Source organism: Cryptomeria japonica, chromosome 1, assembly GCF_030272615.1.
Source record: "Cryptomeria japonica chromosome 1, Sugi_1.0, whole genome shotgun sequence".
Taxonomy (NCBI): Eukaryota; Viridiplantae; Streptophyta; class Pinopsida; order Cupressales; family Cupressaceae; genus Cryptomeria; species Cryptomeria japonica.
In genome coordinates this window covers 240502397-240530028 of record NC_081405.1, presented here as the reverse complement: position 1 = coordinate 240530028, position 27632 = coordinate 240502397, and the positions used below count along the sequence as shown (strand labels likewise).

Here is a 27632-nt window from a genome sequence, read left to right as displayed (position 1 = left end):
AAGCATATCAGATGTCATCGGGCAGATGAAGATTACTAAACTTAGTAATCAAAACACAAAGAATTTTCTGGAGACAGAAGACAATGCATTTATTATGGGCAGCTATCTATCTAAGTGGTGTGTACAAAGAATCCAATCAATAGGCAAATATGATCTCTTAAAGACCCAAGAAGATCAGGTTTTGAATCTATTCTTGGAGGGAAATCTTGCAGGTACAGAGATGACCGAGACAATGAAGTCTTGATGTGATAGAGGTAGGTGTGCAACGCTGGCAGAGATAATGAATTAGGCGGTGATCTGAAAAAGAGTTGATTGAGGGTGTTTTGTTGAGTAGGAGAAAAGTCTGTGTGCAGAGAAAAAACAGAAGAGAGCAGCAGAGACCGAAGAGCATAAAGTGAAGTGTACTCAGTTGTAGAGAGTCAGACAGAGAGCAGGAAGAGAAGAAGAATAAAAGTGTGAGCTACAAGGTTGCAAAAATTGTGTGAAGATAATTGCAAAGCAGAAAAGTAGAAAACAAAAGAGTTGCAGAAAAACCAAAGAAGTAAGAGCATCACAGAAAAGTATTTTATGCAGGTGTGTATAACACAGTGCCAGTGAAGGTGTAACCCTGCAAAAGAGACTGCATGCAGAATGATCAAAAAATGATGAGGAGATAAGAGCCAATAGAAAGCACATGCAGAGAGCAGAAAAATAGAGGACAAAGAAGAACAGAGATCAAAGACTAGAGTGTAGAGTCGTGGCAGATAACACAGTGGGTTATATACACTGTGAGAGGCAGAGGAGTGGTTAGAGAAGAAACCAAAAAGTTGTTTTCAGAGACAAGAAGACAAAGAGCAGAGCACAGAGGTTGAGAGCAGAGATCAGAGACCAGAGAGCAGTGAGTTGTGGCAGATAACACAGCAGGTTAGTCACATAGAGAGGGGTAGAAAAAGAAGATTGATTTGCAGAGACAGGAAGGCAGAGATAAAGCATCAATGAGATATCATTTCAGGGCAGCAATAAGGTGTTACAAAACTCATTTGTAGCAAGGTTTTTCATTGTATCAAATTGTTTATTGAGTCATTCTTATTCTTTGAGTGGGTGCTCAAAGCAGGGGTAGGTGCTCCTTTGAGTAGGTGCTCATAAAATCAGGGGTTGGTGCTCCTTTGGGTTGGTGCCCATAAAAGTTGTCCTCAATGATTTATTGTGAGGGTGGATTGAAGCAGTAGACTCCAACAACTATTCTCACCGAGGTTTTTCCCACATTGGGTTTTCCTCGTATATCTGGTGTCATATGCTTACCTTGTGTGTGCGTATGTTTTAATTCATCTGCATCTTTAGTTTTTGCACACTCTAAGTTTTAAAATTTTTAAATATACACCGATTCACCCCCCTCTCAGTGTCCTATTGTGTTCCTTCATAACCAACTACAACTACTTGTCACAAACAAGTGTACACTTACACTTTACTACATTATTAAACTAATATTCTAATTTTGCCTCTTAATAACTAAACTAGAAACACACCAAGCTTGTCCTTGAATTTTTATTTTTATTTTTTTAAATAATGCCTAGTAACCTTTTTAATGTGACCGGCGATGCTGGCATGACACGCCCTCTGGCCCCACATGAAACGCTTTTGACCTGGAGCTATGAACCGGTGAGGCCACAACCGGGGGACCTCATCCCCACACTTCACTTGTTCAAACCTACGAGCACAACGGCCCAGCGAAGACACAAGGCCTGCAAGCACAATGGCCCAGCAGGGGTTTGAACCTTGGTGGCCGCTTCACCAGCAGAGTATTTTAGCCACGACACTACATGTTCGAAGACAGCTTGTCCCTGAATTTGAAAAAAATAACAAATTAGTCATTAAATCAGTGGATTGCTCCTAAGAACTGCAGAAATGAAGAAAAATGGATTCACAATCCACTAGATCTCAGATAAAGTTATAATGAATCTCGATGTGCGTGATGTATAGAAGCAAGGGAAGCTAGAGAATAGGCAAAGGTAGCTAGAGAATTAGTAGCAACTTATGATTTTGATTGTATAGCTGACCCAGTAGATTTTGGTGAGTAAACACCAGCTTCATATCCAATGACAGAGACAAAGGTAGCTTAAGAACTAGTTGGATAACTAGAACCAGTTAATTCAATAGATCTGGACCTTTTTTAGTTCAAGCATGGCACACTAGATTCCTCACCAGCTTCAATACTCCTTGATTATCACAAAAAAGTAAAGTAAGAAAATATTGAGGAAGCTGAAAACCTATTAAAAAATGTCATAACCAAATTAGTTCACAACTAGAGCTCATGGTTGTTTTGTATTCAACTTTAGTGGAAGATAGAGGTATGGCTTCCTAAAGCTTACCTTGCCATGAAACAACTCCTAAACCCAAGGAGAAGATGCAACCAATAGTAAACCATCAAATAAAAATTGATCCTATTCAATCAGAGTTTGGATATCCAATCAATGCAAAAATTGTCATCCTATGATAAAGTATCCCAAAGTCGAGAGTACCTTATACCACAAATATCGCTTTGTAGCTCTCCATGAGAAAGCTTCAATTTTGATAAAAAAAATGAGAGAGATAGCTAACAATAAAGCAGAGTTTCAATCTAGTGGATATAAGACATATAAAGCTTCCCACCAACTATCTATGGAGTGATTCATTAATAGCGGATGATTACCATATGCTAACTCCACACTCCATGGGTATAGAAGATGAATTACAGTCTGTCATTCAAAAGTGCTCCAGAAAATTTGTGGCATCTTTGATTTCAATCATAAAGTTGCAACGATCAGACCATCAAACTCAATTCCTAGGCAATAATGTAGAAGGCGAGGATCAGAAATGTTAAAAGTTGCACACAATTCTGATTTTTCTTGTTGAACTACCATTGTTGAACTACAATGGTTGTGCATATAAAATAACAGTCACAATATCATTACCATTGCTTTTGACATAAATTAGGATCAAAACAACTCTTAGTTCCAAAAAAAAAGATTTTTATCAATTTTGAGATACCAAGCTTGAGGAGCCTATACAAAGACTTAATCAATCTACAAACCAGAAGTTCAGGAATAGGAACCTAAAATATCAAGTTGCATCATATAAACCTCCTTGTGCAATTCTCCACTCAAGAAGGCACTTTTGACATCCATCTAATACACTTTCCAACCAAATTGAGTAGCTACAGAAAGAAGCAATCAAAATGTCACCATCTTAACAATATGAGCAAAGTCTCGAATAAAAAAAAAACGATATGAGCAAAGACTCTTCATGGTTTATAACTTTACCCCTTCCTTTTGCAAATATCCCTTAGCAACTAGATGTGCCTTTTACTTATCCAACAAATCATCAGCTTTGCACTTTACCTTATAGATTATTTGCATCTAATGGGATTTTTACATGGAAGATTTTCAACCAACTCCCAAATATGATTCTTCATTAATGTGTCATACTCAACCTCCATAGCAATTCCCAATTTTGGTTTCGTTTTTGCCTCAAAAAATTTGTGCGGTTCAAAAACCTAAGGGAGATCAAAAGATAGAGCAAAATGAACACGCTCAATAGCTGAAACAACAATTGGTTTTTCATTTCTTCATGGTCATTGAGCTGATTGAGGAAGTTCATCCTCGTGTACACCATCTAAAGTGGAATAGTACCTCATAGGTCTCTAATGTGTCGTAGGCACATGATATGAAGTCAAAATGTCTAAAAGAGACATAGCCAAAGTGGGAACACTTTCAATCCTACATCTTTGATAGAAAAGTGGACAAGAACTAGTCAGAGGCTAATGCATAAGCTGTCGTGATGGACTAGAGGGTTCATTTTTCAAAGCTATCATCGTACTAGAATAAGGAACTTTGCTAACCTCCTAATGACTACAGCAAAAATACAGCTCTCTTTTCCATCAACATCCTAAATAACAATGGCTTTGTTAGTAGAAATATAAATTAACCTATATGCCTTAGGTTGTTCACTACAACCAGCAAAGAAATATCTAATAGTCTTTGAATCTAGGTTATGTCTTTTCTACTCAAGAACTAAGGTGAATGTGGTTGAACCAAAAACACAAAAATATGTTACCTTAAGTGTGTTAACTAACCAAGCCTCCTCTAGTGTGATATTTTGCAAGGCCTACTATTCAAGATATACGTTGATACATTCACAACTTCTCCCCAATAATTGTAGGACATGCTCTTACTGTGCATCATGCACCATGCTCTTACCTTTTTTCCTTTGTTACCAAACAATCAACACACACCATATTATTCGTATACAAGGGGTAGCCCTTCAACCATATGAGCTCCATTGAGTCTGGCCAAATATTGAAGATTCAGATAACAATATCTTTCATGCCAAAGACTATTGACTTTATCTTTGATTGCTAAGGCATGCAAGTTAGCTACAACAAGATAAGCAAGCTTATACAAACCCCCTTGTCCGAACAATTTTGTCTTGTTTCACATCAAACAATGCATTTCTTTTCATAAAACTTAACTTGGATAAGGGTTTTGATAAGCGAACTAAAACATAATAGGTTTTTGCTCATGGAAAGAACATATTTAACATTGCATACTAAAAACTTGAAAGAATCATTTAGTGCAATCCTAACATCTCCATTCCCTTCAACCATATGTGATCTACCATCATCAAGTGAAACGCATCTGTTTGATTGAATCAATGGTGAACCTAATACGCTAATCCTTCAACATATGAAGTTTCTGGATGCCCCTAAGTCAAAGAACCAATAATTGTTGTTGATGTTGTCTGAAAAAGATGCCATTAGAGAGAAAAATTGAATTATGCTCTTCCTCAGCAACAACCACAATTGCTTCACCATGTTTCTCGAGAAACAGATTGTACAATCTTTTCCAACATTCTTTCTTGAAACGTCCAAATTTGCTACAGCAAAACATTTCACCTTTTTCTTTGGTTAGGTAGTGTAAGAAGTGTGATAAAATTAAATTTGAGATTAGCACTTAAACCAAGCAGCCAAAACATTTTTTGTATCCCCAAATGTAAATTCACCCATTTGTTATTTTTGAACATCCGGAATATTGAGAGGGGAGGGGTGAATCAATATTCCCTTGAATTTATTACAACTTTTAATCAACCATCCATATAAAATAACTTAATTGCAGAATTGAAATGAACAATAAGCAAAAACACAATGCACCACATAACACCAGAAATTATACATGGAAAACCCAAGACGGGAAAAACCACGGAGAGGATCGAGCTCTCAAAAATTATGTAACCGGTTACAAAGTACAGGGGTGGCTCACTGTCGGAGGGCTCAATGCCTGGATAGCTCACTGCCCAAAATATAACAGCTCACTACCAGAGGATGGCTTACAACCAGTACTACAAAATTTGAACTGTTAAGATTGTATCTATTACATGCATGAGATACAATTCCACTGAGGTGCATAATCACTTTCACATTCACTATACATAATCACTTTCACATTCACCATAGTTCACATACAACTATATGATATGATCAAAATGATCATGTCTATCCTTTGCCAAGCAACTGTATATATACCAAACTGAGTCTACTTCAAGTCGGCTTAACCAAAGGAAGGGTTAGCCCAAAAACCTTTACACGATACTGCTCAATTGTTCTTACTGTTGATGTTATAGCAGCAGGAGTCCTCTTTCCACCTAACTGTTATGTCAACTAATAATAAGCATTTTTATTATTTTTACTACTGCTGATTCGTGTTAACCTCTTCATTTGATTATCGCTGATTTACCTACAGATTTTTTGTATTACTAAACAATTGTTAGTGATTCATATACCTAACGTATGGATTAGGTTTAGTTAATAATGATTAGTTAGTAACTATCGCACCCCTTTCAAGTCGTGCAACTCAATTTGGAGACGTGTTTGTTCATCTGTCTGAGTCAGGTACAAGGACTCATTGTTCGTGCGGATTGGTGAGGGAAAAAGTGTGAGGCAAGCGTGGAAAAATCTATGTTATGCAACTAGAGAAATACGGAGACTGATAAACAATATAATTACTTTTATGTGATACCCTACATACATATTCGAAGATTTCTGTGTGAGTAGTACCTATTCAAAATCGTCTATACTGCTGCTTACCTTCACTTCTGATCTAAAAAAAAAAATTACACTTACCATACCGAAGAAGTCGGCCAAAACAAAAAGAACTTCTCCACGATCCAAGGAATAGGTGGAATCACCGAAACCAACATACAACCATTGTTTCCGGAGAAGACCGGACCAAAATCTTAACATTGCACTATGCCGGTAAACAGGGCATACTATTACCAGACCCATAACTCTGCCGCAAGAATACATTATCCTCTGAAATCTCAAAATAGACCTTAGACTAAAATCAAAACATGTTTTCAAAACCTTACGAGAATATTTGGCAGTAGGGAGCAATGCAGACCAAAAAGGTATATGTCAGACCTAAATGTATACCGGAGCTTGTTAGGCTTACACTGGAGTATATCGGACTCATGTTGCCTGACCACAAAAACATCAATGACATCAGTGACAACATTCTAACATTTCTTGCCCATGCTCTTTTTGTGGCATCAAAAGTCAATGTCTTTCAGCCAATGGATACAAAGACTCCATAGAAGTCTCAAAGAAGGGAGGCAAGTGTTGACGGGAATAATCATTATGTTATGTTGTTATATTATGTTTATGTTGTCGTCGGTAATAATGAGTTACGCCAGTCAGTTAGTTAGCCGACGGTAGGTAGTTGGAGTCGCGACGGTTGTGTCACACCCCTTCGGGTATTATATATTGTGTACCTTTTCTTCGAAGTAGGATCATGTTAGTCGTGTCAGATGTAATGTTATAAGCACTTATTGTACATGGGCTGTGGAATTAATACAGAGGCTGGTTATTTAATATATTTCCATTATGTTCTGTGCATTTACTTTCTGCATTTAACCATTTACCCGAGAGGGCAAACATTTGGCGCCGTTGCCTAGACGAACTCGGGAACGGAAGACACGGATGGCGCACGGACACAACGAGCCTACCCGTCGGTGAGATTGACCCAGAGGCCGACGACGCGCAAAGGGAACAATCGTCGTGGGACGCAAAGCGTGATGGCAAGAGGCGAAGGGGAAATTGAACCTTGTAATAATCCCGACACACTGCTGATATAAATTGTGGCCGAAAGGCAAAATAAAAAATAAAAATAATAAAAGTTTTTTTGTGTACATGGCGTGTGGTTGCTATGTATGGAAGTGACTTATGCCCAATAGACTAAATAAGGACAAAAATAAAAAGATACAGAGTGACGAATGGGAAGTGGCACAAACCGCATTGAATCTCAGACAGCAGATAGAATGAAGGCGTAGGCTAAGGCAGCTTGCCGAGGGACGACCGGCCGAGGGGTTGCCCGAAGGGAACCCAGAAGGTGTCACGGAGGTTGCGGAGGCAGAGATAGACGAAGAGAACTACACTGTCTACACTGTTGTAGGGCTGCCAGAAGGAGTCACGGAGGGTGCCGAAGGAGAACTCTACAGTTCGCCAGAATACCACCGTAGGGTAAGAAGCCGTGAAGAGTTAGTGGAACAAACAAGGCGAAGTCTAAACCTGATCGACGCTACCAAAGACTTGCTAAAGAATTTGTCCATTTCAGAGGACAACCAGAGGGAGACAACCAACCGGAGGGAGACAACGGAAGGTGACGGTACGACCGAAGGTGCCGAGGGAGCACAAGGGTATCGTACGGGAGGCAATTTGTTTGGTTCGGTGTCAGCAACTTTTTCCGAAGGACCCACGAGTGGAGGTTCAGTTGCAGGAGGCGGAGGATCACCAGGTACAAGCACACAAGGAATTAGAGGAGCGAGACCCAGCGGTGGGATGGCGAGTAAACAAAAATTGCCAAAGTTCACAGGGGAGGGCAAGGAAGACCCCTTACGGCACTGTCGTACATGTGAAACCATTTGGTCCGCCAATGCAGTAACAGACTAGGATGACTGGGTACAGCAGTTCCCAGCCACGTTACGAGGAGTTGCCATAGATTGGTACTCCGATGTGGACAAGCAAAAAGTGGCCACGTGGGCCAATCTACAAAAGGAATTCACGAGGGAGTTTCGGTTGCTCCGTGATGACAATGAAATTGTAACGGAGATATACAGTACCAAACAAGGTACCAGGGAGACAGTACGGGCATACAGTCGAAGGCTGAAAGAACTCATGGGTAAAATGGAAAGCCAACTCGCAGATGGATTGAAGAAACGATGGCTCGTTGAAGGGTTGAAATCCTCCCTACGGAGGAAGATGAAAATTGTACCCCCAACGTCATATGACGACGCTTATAATAGGGCGATGGACCTCGAGAGCGAACACAAAACATCAAAGAAGAAGAAAAGTAATAAATCCTCATCCGAGGATGATGACTCTTCACAGGAAAGCAGCAGCGACGACGAGGCTGGCAAACGGGTGCAAGCGCTCCAGAAAGACCTGGAGCGAATGAGAAAAGAATTCAAAATAATGAGAAGCATTGGTCGGAACAAAGGGGACATATGGTGCACTGAGTGCAAAGAGGAAGGGCACACAAAGGGTACTTGCCAAAAGAAGGCATTCTGCGAGATTTGCCAAGTGATGGGACACTCCACCAAGGAGTGCCCATACAACATGAAAACCCGAAGTACGCAAATGAACTAGGTGTTGTTCACGGAGCAGGCCACAACATCCGAACCAACGGGTACCGGCCAACATACTAACACAACGGCATCATCTGGAGGATACCGGGACAACAGACGCGGCAGCGGAAGGAATAGCAACAATAACAATAATGGAAGCCGTATCCAGTATGACGCCAAGGGCTGGCCAATTATCCAATGTAGGGCCTGTAATCAGTGGGGGCACTTCGCCCGTGATTGCACGAAGGAAGCCACCCCTCAGCACCTCTGTCGTTGGTGTGGGCCAGGCGACCATGAGGACGCAAATTGTCCACAGGCAGGGGTTAATCTCCTCAACATTGAGAAGGCTGAGAAGACTGGTGAGAAAGAAGTACTGGCGATCACCCGCGCCCAGACAAAAAAAGCCACTTATCCCGACCCCCGTACGGAGGAGGAGAGATTACGGGAGGCAAAGGCCAATATTGAACGTGAGATGACGACCGAATGACGGGACAACGAGGTGGCGAGTACATCATCCCATACGGAAGCGGAAAATAACATCATTGGGCAAATCTTGCTGATAGAGGTGCCGATAAAGGTAAAAGACCTTCTAGACTCTATGCCACAATTGAGGACTGCCATCCTCACCAATGTGCAAAGCACCGCATCGTCGAGTGCACCAGAGGTACGGGTTCCCGCCACCGTATCGTCGAGTGCACCACAGGTAGGGGTTCCCGCCACCGCTTCGAAGAGTACACCACAGGTGGAGGTTTCCGTCAGCCCTTCGACTGACCCGATGTTACTAGCCTTGAGCAGGGGTAGACACCCAGCTGTGGTAGAAATGGGTATCCGTGGGACCATTCTGAAGGACACCATTGTGGACGGGGGATCTGGGGTGAATGTACTACCAGAAGAAACATGGAAGCGGCTGGGGAAGCCCACCCTATGGCCACCCATATTCAACCTGGTGGGAGCGGACCAACACGGCATTAAGCCACTTGGCCTGTTGATGGCCCAGCAAGTGACAATTGGTACGCAACCATTCTTGTTAGATTTCATGGTTATTCCCTCGAAGAAGAAAGGCTATGACGCCATCCTGGGGAGAGCGTGGTTGATCAACGCGAGGGTAAACCACAACTGGAAGAAAAATACCCTTTCCATGGAGAAGGGAGGGCGGAAATATACCATTGACCTACACACCCAAGATGTCGGCGAAGAGCTCACCTCTTCTGACTCGGATTCAGAGGACTCTAATAAAGGGGAAGGGGGTCCCGATGAAAGCAAGGGCAAGAACGCGATGGAGCCGAACAGTGAAGGGGTGCTTGAATTGGAGGGATGTTCTGAAGATGAGGTATGCTCACTTAACGGGCTCTTCCACTGGCAAATGGAGGATTACGAAATGTTCCAAAGCTACAGGCTCGAAGTAGAGGAACCAGAGCAACCAACAGAGGTGTACCTGCCGGAATACAAAGAATATTGGAAGGGAGATGCCCCAAACCCTGGCGACGTAGATAATCCGAAGAGTGTTGGCAACGATTGGAACCCTGTATGGAAGACCGCAGTCTTCAAAATCTTTATTATTCTTCTTCTTCTTATGTACGGGAAGGAGGTCGTGGTCCCTGTAGAATTTGTGGTTCCAGGTCTTCCGATGGCCATTGAAAATAGACTTGCCACCAACGGGCCCAAATTGAAACCCTACCACGCGAAGCGCGCAGGGGACCTGAGAGGCTGGACGGACACCCGAGAGCCCGAAGGGGGACCCGAGAGGATAGAAGGGGACCTAAGAGGCCGGGCAGGCGACTCGAGAGGCACGAGACAAAAGCAGGAGACTTTTGGGCGAGGAAAACCGAGAAGGATGAAGGGCGATCCCAGAGACAGGGGACCCGAGCCAAAGACTCTCTAGACAACTTTTAAAAAAATTAAAATTAAAATTAAAAAAATCCGTACGACAAAAAATAAAATTAAAAGATTAAAAAATTAAAAAATTTGAAAAAAAAACCATACAGTTGTATGACAGCGACCATACGGTCAAAAAAAAATTTTAAAAAAAAAAAGGATGGACCTACGGCGGTGACCACCGTGCGGTGGGCCATCGGCGGTGGTAACACCGACGGCGACCACCGTGCGATGGTAACACCGACAGTGACCATCGTGCGGTGGGCCACCGACGGTGGCACCCGCAACTACAAAGCCGTAGCCGCACAACTCACCCGCCCGCACACTCACGCGCCGAACAGCGCGCAGCCCACAGCCGCACAGCCATGCAACCGCACAAACACACACGCAGTCGCTTCGTCGTCAGTGGTCACTGTACGGTTGAACTGCGTTGGGTGTGCGGAAGGAGGACCGTACGGTGTGCACAGTTGAGCATGTTGTCGATATGCTGGAGGTGTGTCCGTATGGTAAGAAAGGTGTCGACCGCACGAGAAAGTGGCCGCACGATCGGAGGTGCTAGTGGAGGTGTGTCCGTATGGTAAGAAGGGTGTTTAAAAAAAAAAAAAACAACGACGACCAGATTTAAAATGATTCGCTAGAGTTTGAAGCCAGGACACTGGAAATTCAGAGTGGAAAAGAAGGGTTTTTGGCATCTTCAAATATCACTGAAATGTTGTGCGCCATGGACTTTCGTATGGTTCTGAGGGTTGTAAATTGGTGTTGGGAGCGCACCTGGGTCCTGGGGCGTTGCCCCTCGACCCCGCTGGGGCGCTACCCTTCGACCCCGCTGGGGCGCTACCCCAGACCCCGCGAGGGGTGCTGCCCCTCGACCCCGCTGGGGGCGTTGCCCCCAAACCCCCAGTTTATTTTGAGCTACAGAAGACCACGGGAAGTGTTGTGGTTGTCCGTATTGTGAGCAAGAACCCTGCAGCTAAGCATTGGCAGGGAAGCCATAAGCCGTAGAGGGAGACGGATTTGGAGGTTGGGAACAAACAGAGTTTGAGGGAAGGCATTGCAAGTCCGCGCAGGTGTATGACACCAGGGAGTTATTCGGTTCAGTTTTTAGCCTTTGGGGAGTGTGATGGAGGATTTGAGGTGTCTCCTAGCATTTGTGCCAGCAGATTGTGGCCACCTCCAGGCATGACTGGTACGCTTTGAGGAACTCGGAGTATGTCTCGGCTGGACGTGAGGTAGAGGGCTCGGGAGGAGCTGACCACCAGGTTGGAGGCAATAGTTGCGTGAGACTTAGTTCAGCGTACCCAAGAGTTGGATGCCGGGAGAGCAGCACGGGTGGCTATCGAGGACAAATTGGCTAGGGAGATAGTATCAATTGAGTAGCAGTTGGTGGAAGCTGAGACTGAAAAACGTGTTTTGCAGACAACTTTGGGTTAGGCACAGGAGGACTGTGATGGCAAAGGAAGCAATATTGGTGAAATCCGCACTTGAGCATCGGATGGTAGCAGAAAAGGGTTTTCAGGCGAGGACGCACCAAGTGTATAAGATCCGGGCCCGACTAGCGTCAGTAGTTCCTGCCGTTCATCTCTATTTTGTATTAGTCGTCGAAGTCGACTTCTTTTCTTGGGGGGGATGATGTTGACGGGAATAATCATTATGTTATGTTGTTATATTATGTTTATGTTGTCGTCGGTAATAATGAGTTACGTCGGTCAGTTAGTTAGCCGACGGGTAGGTAGTTGGAGTCGCGACGGTTGTGTCGCACCCCTTCGGGTATTATATATTGTGTACCTTTTCTTCGAAGTAGGATCATGTTAGTCGTGTCAGATGTAATGTTATAAGCACTTATTGTACATGGACTGTGGAATTAATACAGAGGCTGGTTATTTAATATATTTCCATTATGTTCTGTGCATTTACTTTCTGCATTTAACCGTTTACCCGAGAGGGCAAACAGCAAGGTGTTAATGGTCAAAGCAATCATATCCTTGTTGTCTACTAGCTTGTTGACAGTAGTAAATTGATCACTAAGATCCTTAATTTTGAGATGTTCTAACAAAAACAACCTTTATACAATTTGGTAGAAAACAACATATTTTAAAATACAAGACCATACATTTTCTAAGACTTGATATATATTTTTAGATTATCCCACAATGTACCAGTAGACATATCATTATGGACTTCAGGGAAATCATACATAGACAATTTCAGTGATAAAAGGGTTTCCCTATGACACTTGTCATAATCATCACTATTGTTGGCTAACCTAATTTAAGTGCCTGGAAAAAAATTATCACACATTTAATGTATACCCAACATACACCTACACAAAAATGAAGTCAGCTAAAACCAAGATTGACCCCTTATTAATGCAAGCAACCAGCTGGCTTCAAGACAGCGAACACACATCAATAAACCCACAGTTTCTTTTGCCAACATCAATTGGTAACACAAACAAAAAGTGATTCAGATTCTGGGATTCAATGAGGACGGATTGCCTGGAACTAAACTAAATTTTCAATACACTGAATGTCCATTATGATTAAAGCATGATGGGAAACCATCAGAAGACTTGAGTACTAGCTTGCACACTAGACTAGCAAAAGGTTTAACATTTACACGAAAAGGCCAATTGGTAAGATATGTCCTAGAATTAATGACTATCTATCTTGTCACACTCTTACCCCTCCATGGATCAGTTAAATAAAAATTAGTGGCAATTTGAAAAAATCATCTTGATGAAACAAAGGAAGCCTTGGAACACTTTTTGGTATCTTGGCATTCAATCATCAAGTATAAAGAAAACAAAGGCCTTAACACTAAACACTTGAAAGATATTTAATCAGGTCCTGTCAACAAATCTAGCCTTGGGAGTTCAATAAACTGACAACATGCCTTGGGCAAACACTCATTTGGAACAAATATAAATAGATACAATGTTTGCCAACTAGAAGCCTTTTCTTTCATCCATTACAAAATAAGTCAAATCAAGCAAAACATTACTACATTAAGGCACCATTTAGCAGGTAAGTAGAGGGGGCAAAGTTAGATTTTGGTAACACAATTGGAATGAAAAATGCCCCATCTCCACACCAGCCCTACAGGAACTACAAGTTGCAATGCAACAAGATAGTCACCATACAGCAGGAAACTATCTTCAAATCACAAAAGCCAGCGGGAGGCAGTGAAATATAGGGCTCTTTAACAATCAAGTAATCAAACCCCCACATAATGTAAGCGGTTATCCGATGAGCTAGCTAGGAGATTGATACTATTCACTAATAAGGACAAATTCATCTTAATTCCTTCATAATAAGGTCATTAATCCTCCTCACAGACAATAGAGGTTACTTTGTTCCCTGCATACATGGCCTAAATCAGATTCTTATGAGTAGCTCTTCGAGCAGAATTATAGAATCCAATTGTAAAGAACCTCTCTGATATTTTTTACAGTTTCTGAATTTTTTGTGATTTTTTTTCACAATATTGAAATAATAACAAATGCTAAATAGCAACATAAATATCGATATAATAAACTCACCTAGAACTAACAGGAAACTTCATATAATGAACTGAAAACACCAAGAAATGTGTTCATGCAACGGCAACCAAATATTCTGAAAACGATATCAGCAGTAATTACATATATGAAATAGACTGCAATAACACTTACAAGTTCTGATAACGATATTTGAAACCAACATGGCTGTACAGCCACTCATAGAAAAGGGTACAGCAGCAGCTTGAATAAAAAACTCAATATTATAAATATATTTCAATGACAATCCATTTGAAAATGATACAGCACACCACTTTGTACAGTGGCAAAAGATGAAGATAATAACAGCCAATGAACTCCCAAAATAAGTCGCAACTCCCTTTTCTAGTAGTGTCCAAAATATGTCCTATACATTATACTGCAAAATTGTACAGCAGCCCACATAAAAAAATATAATAAGCAGAAAATGATATGGCAACTCCCACCAAAAATACAGTAGGATAGGTATTAGTACACCCAATAATAATATTAAATAAGCAAGATCTGCCAACAGAAAATAAACTCATATTTTGAAATCACCCAAATCTACTATTCAATATGAAATCCTTATTATCACTAAAATATTCGATCACCAAACTGGAACTAGAATAACTGCAATCTTTCAACACAACTGGATTCCTAGATCGAATCAACTCAACTGGAAACTGAGATGATTTTTGTCCTCTATTTCTGCACCAAAGGGTTTTCATCCTTATGCATGGAGATGAACAAAATGCTCAAGCTCTAAAATACGGTTTGATAAAAATAACAAACGATTCCCTTTTATCAGTGCCAATTTCATCTTTTACATTCACCTTTTAATTTAAAAAAAATACCTACCTATATTTCCTCCAAAGGTGTTCAAAAACACTTCAATGAAATATTTCATCAGGCCCACTTAAAATAATAATCCATAAGTCGTCCTTTTAACAATATTATTAAAAAAAGTTTCTAGGAAAACTTATAATATCAAGATATTTCCCCAACTTTATCCCTTGGCCTTTGAAAAATAAGAAATAGGCTACAGGCCTCCAAGATATTTTAATTCTAAAAAGGAGACATTACACTCATTCGATGCAAAACTAGATTGGTTTGGAGTCTTTGGTGTTAATGCATTAGTAGCTTCTGCAAGGTAAGACTCTCCTAACCTATTAATCTCCTTTGTTCTGTTTTGATTATGCTATCTGATTTATGCTTTCCGAACTGAATATGTTTATCGGATTACAACATTGATCATGATTATGATATTGACATTGATAAAAGAAGGATTAGATCGACGACTTGCTTAACATAGTTAAGCGTCGATCTAATGCTATCAGGCTAGTAACCCGATAGCATATAGAATGCTGTTGTTATCGAGTTTAGTTCATAAACCTGTTCGGGCCATTAACAAAGCATCTTAACTAAACACTGCTTCCAACAAGAGTTTAATTATTAATGTTAGTTACCAAACATAACATAGATCGGGATGTGCACTATGAAGAGGCACCGATCAATGGGTGCCTTGATCGGTCATGTCTAAATGACATGACCGGTCAAGACATCCATTGACCGGTCCTCTAAACATATAAAGCCCGATATGAATCATTTGGAGAAGACATAAAAAACGTAAATGATCTCTCTCCTTCAGCCTACAAATGAAACAATAAAATATTAGACAATATTATCACATATATATAATAGTTCTTTTATTGCAATTGAATATAACTTTACATGGTATCAGAGCCAGGTTGATCGAACTCGAGGCTATTCAATTTTGTGAATAATTTAAGAACAAGGTTATATACTACATCACATTTCTCCAATGGCCAACGCAATCAGATTCGAAGACAGACTCGGAGGTGGCAATGATTTTTCAGCCTGGAAGTTCAGAATCCAGATGATCTTAAAGGAGCACAAAGTGGATTCATTTGTTCAAACTAAAAATGATCAACCTAAAAATGAACCTGACAAAACCGCATGGATTGAAGGAAATGAAAAAGCAATCAAAATAATAGTTGATGGGGTGAGAAACAACATAATGCCCATCATAAGAAAACATCAAACAGCCTATAAAATGTTCAAAGCACTTGAAAGCACATTTGAGATATCAAATGCAAGTCGAACTCTGGCATTAAAACGAGAAATAAATCATATCACCATGAACAAGAGGGAGACAATCAACGCCTACTTTATGCGGATATCAATTCTAAGAGATGAACTAGCAACTCTGGATTACGAGATCCAAAGCAAAGAGTTAACACTCATTGCTCTAGATGGGTTGCCTAGTGGATGGAGTACATTCATCCAAGGCATCAGTGCGAGGTCCAAGTATCCTAAGTTTGAAAGATTAAGGGACGATTGTCTTCAAGAAGAATCAAGATTGAACAAGATGGGAATAAAACAAAAGAACATAGATGAAGACCTTCAAGTCCTAAATACTAGCACAAATAAGACAACCAAGAAGAAGCAATTTAGGAAGAGGAAGGGTCATCAAGGCAAGAACACTTCAAAGAAAGACCTATCACATATTCAATGCTATAGGTGCGATAAGTTCGGACGCTTTGTTGCAAAATGTCCAAAGAGAGCCAAACAAGCCACATTTGCCAGAGCAGGAAAATCTAAAAGAGAAGATGACTCCCAGAACTATGTCCTCTACTCAGCACTTACAAGCCATGCATCAAATAAATCTAACTCCTGGGTGATCGACAGTGATTCATCCAGACACATTACAGGGTTTAGAGAAGTACTAGACTCCATGACAGAGGATAATGAAGAGTAAGTAACCATCGGAGATGATTCCTCACATCCAATTAGAGGAATTGGTTCCTGCACCATCAAACTGAAGACAGGCATATCATTGCAACTCGAAGGAGTACTGTATGTCCCCGGCATCAAGAGAAATCTAGTCTCCATATCAGCCCTAGAAGATAACGGATACAGAGTAACCTTCATGGAGAACAAGGTGTTGGCTTGGCCGAGAAACTCTTCCATCAAGAAAGCTAAAGTCATTGGTCAAAGACAAGGCTATTTGTATGAGCTGTGCATAGAGCCCAACCTAGCCCTAATTCATGAAGCAACAAATGCAAATGAGGTCTGGCATAGAAGACTAGGCCACCTGAATTATAGAACTTTGTCATCTATGGGAAACCTTGTCATAGGTTTACCTAAGTTGCAGCAATATCATTCAGAGGCATGCAAGGGATGTGCCCTAGGTAAAAATATCAAGGGTGCCTTCCATAATAGTAATAGGAAAACAAGCAAAGTATTAGAGTTAGTTCATTCTGATGTATGTGGACCCATGTCCGCTCCCTCTCTAGGAGGATGTTTGTATTATGTAATTTTTGTTGATGACTACTCTAGGAGAACTTGGATCTACTTTTTGAAGTGTAAAGAATCAGAAGAGATCCTTGGTAGGTTTAAAGAGTTTAAATCACTGACAGAGAACTACACAGGTAACAAAATCAAAACCCTAAGGACTGATAATGGGGGGGAATACACATCAGAATTATTTAGAGATTTTTGTAAAAACTCAGGGATTAAGAGGGAGTTAACAATACCTTATAATCCTCAACAAAATAGGGTAGCTAAGAGGAAAAATAGGACAATTGTAGAAGTTGCCAAAGCCATGATTCTTGATCAGAATCTAAATATCAATCTTTGGGCAGAAGCAACTAACACTGCTGTGTATATATAAAACAAATGTCCTCACTCTCATCTTGAAGATAAAACTTCTGAGGAAGTATTTACCAAACTAGAACCAGATATCAGCCACCTTAGGATATTTGGGTGTCCTGTCTATATACATGTACCTAAAGAGAAAAGACTAAAACTAGAACCTTCTGGAAAAAGGGGAATACCTGTAGGATATAGTGAAACATCCAAGGCCTATAGAATATATATACATGGTCAGAAAAATATTGAACTTAGTAGGGATGTAATCTTCGAAGAAGACTTAGCCTTCAAAAGAGCCTTAAGTACAATAGAGCCTGAAATCTATATCCCCACTCCTAACATAGAAGAAGACCCTACTCCTGAGCTTCAGAGGGAGAATCTTGAGGAAACTATAGGTGAAATTCCAATCCCACCTAGAGAAAACCTCAAGAAAAGACCTCTATGGGCCACCAAGACTATAGCAGAAGCTCAGAAGTTTGCTGCTCCTTCAGGAACCTTCAGGGAAAGCAAAAGACCTAATAAATTCACTAGCTATGTTGCTCTCATGAATGATCTCTCTAAAAATGAACCAAACAATGTATCAGATGCACTTAAACATCAAGTATGGAAAGATGCCATGTCTGAAGAGTATCAATCCATTATGAAAAATTATGTTTGGGAAATTGTTCCTAGGCCAACCAAGAAATCTGTGATTTCATCTAAATGGTTATTTAAAATCAAACATGCTCTAGACAGCAGTATTGAGAAACACAAGGCCAGATTTGTGGCCAGAGGCTTCTCACAAAGGGAGGGAATAGACTATGAGGAAACTTTTGCACCTGTTGCCAGGTATACATCAGTAAGAGCTGTATTAGCCATTGCAGCAGCAAAAGGATGGAAGGTACACCAAATGGATGTTAAGACAGCATTTCTAAATGGTGAAATTTCAGAAGAAGTCTACCTAGAGCAACCTGAAGGGTTTGAAATTCATGATGCAGAGTCTCATGTGTGCAGACTCAAGAAAGCTCTCTATGGGCTTAAACAGGCCCCCAGGGCCTGGTATGAAAGAATTGACACCTATCTCTCAGGACTAGGTTTCTATAAAAATGATGCAGATACTAATCTCTACTACAAAAGAAATAAAGGTGATATGCTAATGTTGATTTTATATGTTGATGACTCATTAATCACAAGAAATGATCATCTTATAAGAATGATCTGTCATAACCCCTCTTTGGACATTGGATTAAATAAATACTATAATTAAAACATTTATTAATTAACATTTAATGATATTGGAAAATCGTCTCATTTATGAGACTTCACGATTTTCCTCTAATATATATAATTATTAATGTTTATTATTATTTGTTATGATTATTATTTATTATTATTATTATATATGATTATTATTTATTATTATTTATATAGTAACTACCAAACAATTATAATGCAATAAGCGTTGGAATAGATTGAGAACCCATTAGCAAAATCAAAAATATCTCTCGAAGCCAAACTTTAATGTTTACCGTGATGAGAACAGGTAAACACGGGAATCATTATAAATACCGATAAATCAATTATCAGAAGTGTTTGACTATTAATTCATATTGTATAACCCATATGCATCAGACCTAATAGAACTTAATAATAAATAATAATACAATTAAAATATATATATATATATATATAACCAAATAAATGAATAGAATGGACTAAATGATAATAATAAACAATATTTAATATATAATGAACTAAATGATAATAAATAATATTTAATATATAATTTATATTTATTAAATATTAATATTAATTTCATATTTATCAAATAAATTTTACAATATGCTAAGACGTTGATAAGCATTGGCAAGTATCAATAAATATATGTTGGAGACAGTGATTAAGATGACGGAAATCAACGTATGACTGGGCAGCAATTACATTGATAATGATGTTAGATTATACAGCGATCATAGCCGATATGGATATGGAGGAACAGCAATTATGAATACGATAATGACTAAGTCATGGGAGAAGGCGATTAACTATGATATCTAGCAAACCAAGGAGCAGGATTATCGTCATATTAACTAATGCACATTGATTATTTGAGAATATTACTATCAGCATCAATTAAGGAGGCTGTTATAGTTGATATCCGAAAAGGCGCATCTAGACAGCAATTTAGTATCTTCAATAACAATGATATATAAGGAAAACTAAACGATTAGAGTGCAGCGATTGATAATTATCATGAATGAATGTGATTATCATTAGATAAAATCAGTTAAGAGTACAAGCTTCATCAATAACTCAAGAGGTGCAATCAGAATTGTTAGGAAGGGTGTGTTTGTCAAAGGACATGGGATATGTCTTATCCCACGTAACCCCTCATTCAAGGATGGAGATATAAGAGACCAGTCGTCATTCAAAAAGGGAATATAGTTTTTTGGGGTTTTGATTACGGGTATCCAATTCGGCTTGGCTTATTGGAGCATTAGTCTCTGTGGCCCTCTCAATTACATGCGTAGAAATTCACATCAGACATAACATTAGATCATGGTTGCAAGGAACACGTCCATATTCGACACCGCAGTTATATCACTGTAAGTGGTATTATATACCAGCCACTGCATGATATAAAGGATCCCAGTCAGTAACAACAATTGATATTGCTATAAGAAATATCATCTACTTTTTACTACATAAGACACATCGATATATCAGGAAGAACACATTGCAGGTTGGAGTACCATAAATTGGCATATTTCATAAGATCTTATCAGACACAACTCTATTTTGTCATCCAATCTTTATCCCTTATCAAAATAGGTGAAAGGGAAAGTTTAAAATATATAATCGACTTGGCATTCATCTATATTGATTGCATTAAGAAAAGCAAGCGATGTTAATGGATTCATACTATTGATTATATCATTTATGCTCTAATTGGATATTATGATCTTTGCTGCATTGGTAGTGATGCAATCTGTGGCTCCATCTACATCCCAATCATCCTCAACCTCCACTTCCTTTCCTTCCATATGCTGTGGACTTATTGTACTCTTTGCGATGGATATTAGGATGTGATTTGAGATGCAACCTTTCCCCTTCACGGGATATATAAAAAGGGAGGTCAACCAAGGATAAGGGGAGAAGTGGTGGACAGGGAAAAGAGTTTAGAAGGAAGTCTGGGAAAGGAGCAGACTGCGAACAGCAAGGGTAGAAATAGAAACCACTGCTGCATGTTTACTAACAGGGTATTTTATAGGGAATTTTTAGAGGTATTAAGTAAGAAGGTAATTTGTCCTGTCTTAGTTCACCAACTATTTGTATTCTTTCCAAGCTACTAAGTAGGGACATTACATGATCTATCCAAAGAATTTGATATGAAGGACTTAGGAATCCTTCATTACTTCCTAGGATTGGAAGTATGGCAGGATTCTAACAATATTATACTAAACCAAGGAAAGTATACCTTGGACATCTTGAAGAGATTTGGAATGCATAACTGCAGACCTATGACCTCTCCCATGGAAACAAATTTACATAAACTTAGAGAAGCAGCAACAGAGTCACAATCCACTGATCCTACACTCTACAGACAGATGATTGGGTCCCTCATGTATCTGGTGAATACAAGGCCAGATATCTGTTATACTGTCAATGCCTTAAGTCATTTTATGTGTGAGCCTAAGGAAATTCACTTGATTGCAGTGAAACACATTATGAGATACTTACAAGGTACTCTAAACCTTGGTCTCAAATATGAGAAAGTCAATCTAGACCTACACGGATTTACAGACTCAGATTGGGCTGAGAGTGTGACTGACAGGAAAAGCACTTCAGGGTGTTGCTTCAGTTTGGGATCAGCCATGATATCTTGGATCAGCAGATAACAGTCTTCTGTAGCTCAGAGTTCCACCGAGGCTGAGTACATTGCAGCTTCCATGGCTGCTCAAGAAGCAGTATGGCTTAGGAAGTTGCTTGTGGGACTATTTGGTGAACCTATGAAACCCACTGTCATCCATTGTGACAACCAGAGCTGCATAAAGCTTTCTATAAATCCAGTATTTCATGACAGATCCAAGCATATTGAGATTCCATACCATTATGTGCGAGACATGGTAGACAAAAATGTGATCAAATTGACCAAACCACTTTCCAAAGTGAAGGTTGATCACTTCAGAAAAGGTTTAGGTATGATAGAAAGGTAATCTACTTTGTAAATAAGATGTTTAATGTGTAAACTTTTTTTGTCATGTTGAGACATTCTGGGTTTCACCCCCTGTGTTCATATCTAAGAGGTGACGATCTCTCAGATAATGAACACTTGTATACAGAAATCATAAGGTGACGATCTTATGATTCTCTAACCAGTTATCATGTTGGATCTCTGGTATGTCATGGATGTGCCATGATGGTGTTGTGATAAAACATTTGTATAAAATGCTTGTGCACATATTACAACTTGGATAAGATGAGAATTTAATCATCCTCATATGTTTATCCTTAGTATTGCGTGTTTAGGCAATATTGATATCACGTGTTCAAGTAATATCTTGTCATAATGAAATAATGAATCTTTTATATCACATGGTTAGAGTGATGTTTTATATTTGTATCTTGTGTCATGATGATACTTCATATCAGGTGTATTGATGATATATATTTTGGAGACTGACATTATGAAAAAGAAATGTGATGCAGGTTACTTTATCTATCTTCCAAAGCTAAGAGGGAGTGTTAATGCATTAGTAGCTTCTGCAAGATAAGACTCTCCTAACCTATTAATCTCCTTTGTTCTGTTTTGATTATGCTATCTGATTTATGCTTTCCGAACTGAATATGTTTATCGGATTACAACATTGATCATGATTATGATATTGACATTGATAAAAGAAGGATTAGATCGACGACTTGCTTAACATAGTTAAGCGTCGATCTAATGCCATCGGGCTAGTAACCCGATAGCACATTAATGTTGATCCATAAATGGATCGGCATTAATATACCTGATAGCATATAGAATGTTGTTGTTATCGAGTTTAGTTCATAAACCTGTTCGGGCCATTAACAAAGCATCTTAGCTAAACACCGCTTCGAACAAGAGTTTAATTATTAATGTTAGTTACCAAACATAACATAGATCGGTATGTGCACTATGAAGAGGCACCAATCAATGGGTGCCTTGATCGGTCATGTCTAAATGACATGACCGGTCAAGACATCCATTCACCGGTCCTCTAAACATATAAAGCCCAATATGAATCATTTGGAGAAGACATAAAAAACGTAAATGATCTCTCTCCTTCAGCCTGCAAACGAAACAATAAAATATTAGACAATATTATCACATATATATAATAGTTCTTTTACTGCAATTGAATATAACTTTACATTTGGGCCCACTATTTGTCCTATAGTTGGAAGAACAAAAAAAAATGCCCATTCATTTCTACAATGTCTTATGTTAATCTCACTTGGAACAAGGAGTAAAATTCTATTGTAGTCCTCAAAAGTGTCATTCACTATACAAATGCAAACTAAATGGATGGAATTGAAAGCTAGTAACAAAAATAATGCACAAACTCATTCCTTTGTTAGTTATATGGAACATATGGAAAGAGGGAAATGGAAAAATCTTTTAGACACACCATAATGTCGACACCTCAATTGATACTTTCAATAGCCAAATCAGAATTATAGCCTTGATGTATTCTCAAACAAAACAAAAAAGGGTTGCAAATATGCTAGATTCCCATGATTACAACCATCGATTCCTACCATGTTATATAGGCATATAAGTCATTTCAACTAGTTAACTTCTAATACCTCTCTCCCTATAGATCTTTTCCTTAAAGTTGTGTTTTTGGAAGAAACCTTCAAATATCAAACTACAATGTTCCTGACAAGCTATCTTCCTGTTGTGACCATTTCACACATCACCCCATTGCAAATGGGGACCCCCTCTTTTTGCTCGTTTTTGCTCACCTTTCACTTTGCTTTTTAGGGTTTTGGTAGTTTGTCAGTTGTCTGGATTTAGGGTCAAGCCTTAGGGTTTCCTTTTCGATCTTTTCAGACCAGAGTCCAGTCAGTCTTGAGAGCTTTTGAGCTTCCTTTTGTAGGATGCAAATTTTGAATGAAATGAATTCGCCAGAATGATCTATTTTCAATTGACATTTTGAGTGCAGAGTCTTAAATTTGTCTAAGTGTTGATGATGAAATGTGAATTTTGTCCAATTGAGTAATTTTGACCAAATTTTGACCTTTTTGATATTTGATCCCGGGCATTGGAAATGATTTGTTTTTGCCTTGTGAAGTGATTAAACTTGTGAAATCATGATATTTTGGCCTGTAGGAGCAAAATCGCTCCTATCCCTCAGTGAAGGACCGGAGCTCGTTTTCAAAAATCTTACTATCTCTGCAGGATCAAGATGATTTTTCGAATGGAAATGGTAAAGAAAGGAGATGCATTTTATCAATTGAATATAATTTGAAGGCACAAACATGAAGAAAGTGGACCAAATTGCAAAAATCGCTCCTGTCCCTCAGTGAAGGACCGGAGCTCAAAATCAAATATTGCTTTGTCCTTGCAGGATTTTAACAACTTGACGATTTGAAGAGATCAAAGGAGATGCATTTTATCAATTGAATATAATTTGAAGGCACAAACATGAAGAAAGTGGACCAAATTGCAAAAATCACTCCTGTCCCTCAGTCAGGGACCAGGGCGAAAACCATTGTAGCTCCCATCCCTCTCCCAGGGACCAGAGCGAAATCCTTCATAGGGCATGTTCTGGGCAAAGATCAAGCAAGTTTTTGGTTTGAAGGCAAGAAAAGATGTGACTTGAACTCGTTGAAGACAAATTGAAGATTGTGAAACGTCAACAAGGGACCCAAATGCCCAAGTTCGCTCCTGTCCCTCAGGCAGGGACCAGAGCGATTTTTTGTCTTAGACAAATTTCTTGCCAAGTTACAATGGATTCCAAGGCATGGATGAGTGGAAAGGTACATTACGAATCCGTTGAAGATAAATTTTGAAAGTGACAAGGCGAGATGAAGCCCACAAGAGCAAGGTCGCTCCTGTCCCTCTCCAAGGGACCAGGGCGATGTAATGAGTATGTTGCCTTTTCTTCAAGTTCAAGGCACTCCAAGTTCGGACATAAGGTGGCAAGGACGTTTTAAAGCGTCTCAATCAACCACAAAGCATCAAAGGTCGCAACATTGAAAGAATTGCACCAAGACACCTAGTTCGCTCCTGTCCCTCAGGAAGGGACCAGAGCGAAATTCTCATAAAGGCTTAGATTTTCAAAAGTTAGACAAGTATCAAGTGATTAAGAAGGATCAAGGGACTTCATCTCACATTATGAAAGCGATGGCAAGTTGATGGAAGCAAGGACAAACCTAAAATCTTAAAGTTCGCTCCTGTCCCTCTCCAAGGGACCAGAGCGATGTTCATCCTGTTGGCCAAATCTCTCAAAAAATCACGTTAAGTCAAGATTTTACAAGGTGGTAAAAGGTCCAAGGCATGATTAGGAGATGATATACAAAGGCTTCAAACGTTAAAAGATCATCAAATCGAACAAAGAGGCTATATCGCTCCTGTCCCTCTCCAAGGGACCAAGGCGATTTGCATAGGATCCTTCATTTTCCTTCGAATGCATGTCAAAGCAAGTTCACATAAGATCAAGGACGTCCTTTAAGAGGCAATGAACAAGAAACAAAGATCAAAAGTTTGCCAATTTGAGCCAGGACATAAGCATCGCTCCTGTCCCTCCCCAAGGGACCAGGGCGATATTTGCCAAAACACTTGTTATCCTTTAAAGATCACGTCAAAGCAAAGTTGCACAAGGTTTAAAACATCATTTGGAAGGCGATACAAAGGAGGTGGACGTTAAAATGTTACTAATTTGAGCATGAAATGGAGAAAACATCTAGATCGCTCCTGTCCCTCTCCAAGGGACCAAGGCGATAATGGTCATAAAGGGCACTAGTTCACACAAGCAAGACACTTTAGCTCGAAATCCCTAGCGAAAATGCCAAGTTCAACATGGAGATGAAGACTTTGAACGTCAAAAATGCAAGAATCAAGACCAAGATGATGGATCGCTCCTGTCCCTCAGTCAGGGACCAGGGCGATGAGGTTTGTAATTTTCCACTCTCCAAATTTTGGCGCTCAAAACATTTTTGAATTTATTTAAATGCTAGAAAATTCGATAATTTGAAAATTTAATTAAAAAATGGCATTTAAAATTTGCGCTTGATCTTCAATTAATTATTATTTTGCCTTGTCAAAAAATCGAATTTATTAATTTAAAAATAAAGGCATTTAATAATTAATTATTAATTAATTTAAAAAATTAAAATGGAGCGCTTGGATTTGGCTTATATTACCAAGTCGGCCTTCTATTTTATTTAAAAATTGTTTTAAATTGCCTTATTAATTACCAAGTCGGCCTTAAGGTGAATATGAGGTGAGCACTATAAAGGGAGGTGGGAATTGTCATTTTCACATCATCATTTATCATCCCTTACATGCGATCTTGAAGGAGAAGTGCGAGTTGTATTTGGAAGTGCGAATTTATATTCAAAGGTGGTGCGAATTTCATCAAAGGAAGACGTGAACATCAATCAAAGGTGGTGCGAACCTAAAGCTTCATTTTGTGCAAGCTTGTCCAAGGCATTGGAGATCACATCAAGGACATATCAAAGGTGGCGAAGTTCCTAATTTGAAGAAGAGATCACGTTGAAGATTGTCTAATATCAATTTTGCCTAGGCGATTTTATTTATTTTGCATTCTAGAGTTAGTTCTCTAGTGAGGTATGGCGATATGGTTTTTTTTGTTTTAATTTTAAGTTTTGATCGTCATAGCCTAAATTTTGAAATTTTGAATTTTGAATTCCTAGCTCAATCGTTTCGTTTTTAGGAAATGATAACTCTAAGACTTATCATGAGGTTTCCTAAAAATATTCTCTAATCTATATTATACATTGCAAGATCTAGTTTCTCATTATGAAATGTTGTGTAGGTATGGTGACCCCGAAGGCGGGAGCATCCACCAGTCGTTCAGCTCTTATGAAAGAAGATCAAAAGACTGAAGAAGTGGAGACCAAGATCGTGTCGAAGTGGAGCAATATTGGAGATACCAACTTGGGTAACTTTAGCACGAAGAAATTTCGAGAGGTCCCTTACATTGGCAAGCCATCACCTGTCGCCCGGAGAATAATCGAGAGTGGCATCATTAAGGCGGTCGGCTTTCCTCCAGCTGTTCAGTGCCATGAGTTGATGATCGAGTGTGCTTGTCATTATGATCCTCAGTCCAGAACGATCGTGTCCAATGAGGGAAACACTTTGGCGTACCTTTCAGAGGAAGCTATAAGTGAAGCTTTCCATCTTCCAGAACACAGAGACATGATGTACAAGAGCATAGAAGGAGCCAGGTCAATGTACGAAGATGATCCAGATGCTTGTCTAAGCATAATTAATAAGAACTGGTTACTCAAGAGCCGTCCCCGTCTAAGCAAGGTCCCGAACACACCGCACAGGATTGATTTCCAGGAGGAGTACAGAGATTTGATCACGATGCTCAACCGAGTTACAGGAGCCCCTCACGCCTTCTACTTTGAGAAGTGGATGTTCTACTTCATCCAGGTGATTGTGCAGGGAAAGGGTACGATACATTGGGCTAGGATGATTAGCCATTGCTTAGACGTACAGTTGAGGAGACTCAAGGCTACCAAGTCCTTCCACATGAGTTCATACGTCATCTATGCATTGATCAGGAGTTTTGAGTACGCAAGACTACCTCACAGAGGAGTGATTGGAAGAGGACCCGGCGAGGTCAGAGTTTGTGATTCTTATGTCCACTTGCATCATCCGCCAGGAAGCAACTACAAGTTAATTAATGATACCTTCACGATGAGCATCACGAGGACGTTGCAAGGTGGGATTCAC

General features: G+C 39.6%; 1 protein-coding gene across 8 annotated transcripts in view; it reads right to left on the bottom strand.

Annotated features, from left to right (window-relative positions):
• Positions 1–27632, bottom strand: part of LOC131034168 (uncharacterized) — a 209591-nt gene that overhangs the window by 31774 nt on the left and 150185 nt on the right. Inside the window, exons 5-6 of one of the 8 annotated variants that reach the window (XM_057965558.2) lie at positions 14045–14120; positions 13589–13862 (exon numbers count right to left, since the gene is read on the bottom strand). The exons of 5 other annotated variants lie outside the window; for them this stretch is intronic. In XM_057965558.2, the coding sequence (XP_057821541.1) occupies positions 14064–14120 (57 nt within the window). In that variant the 3' untranslated portion in view covers positions 13589–13862; positions 14045–14063. Of the gene's footprint in view, positions 1–13588; positions 13863–14044; positions 14121–14220; positions 14421–27632 lie in introns of those variants that run through there. 2 more of the 8 variants (XM_057965557.2, XM_057965559.2) reach the window with 2 other exon arrangements.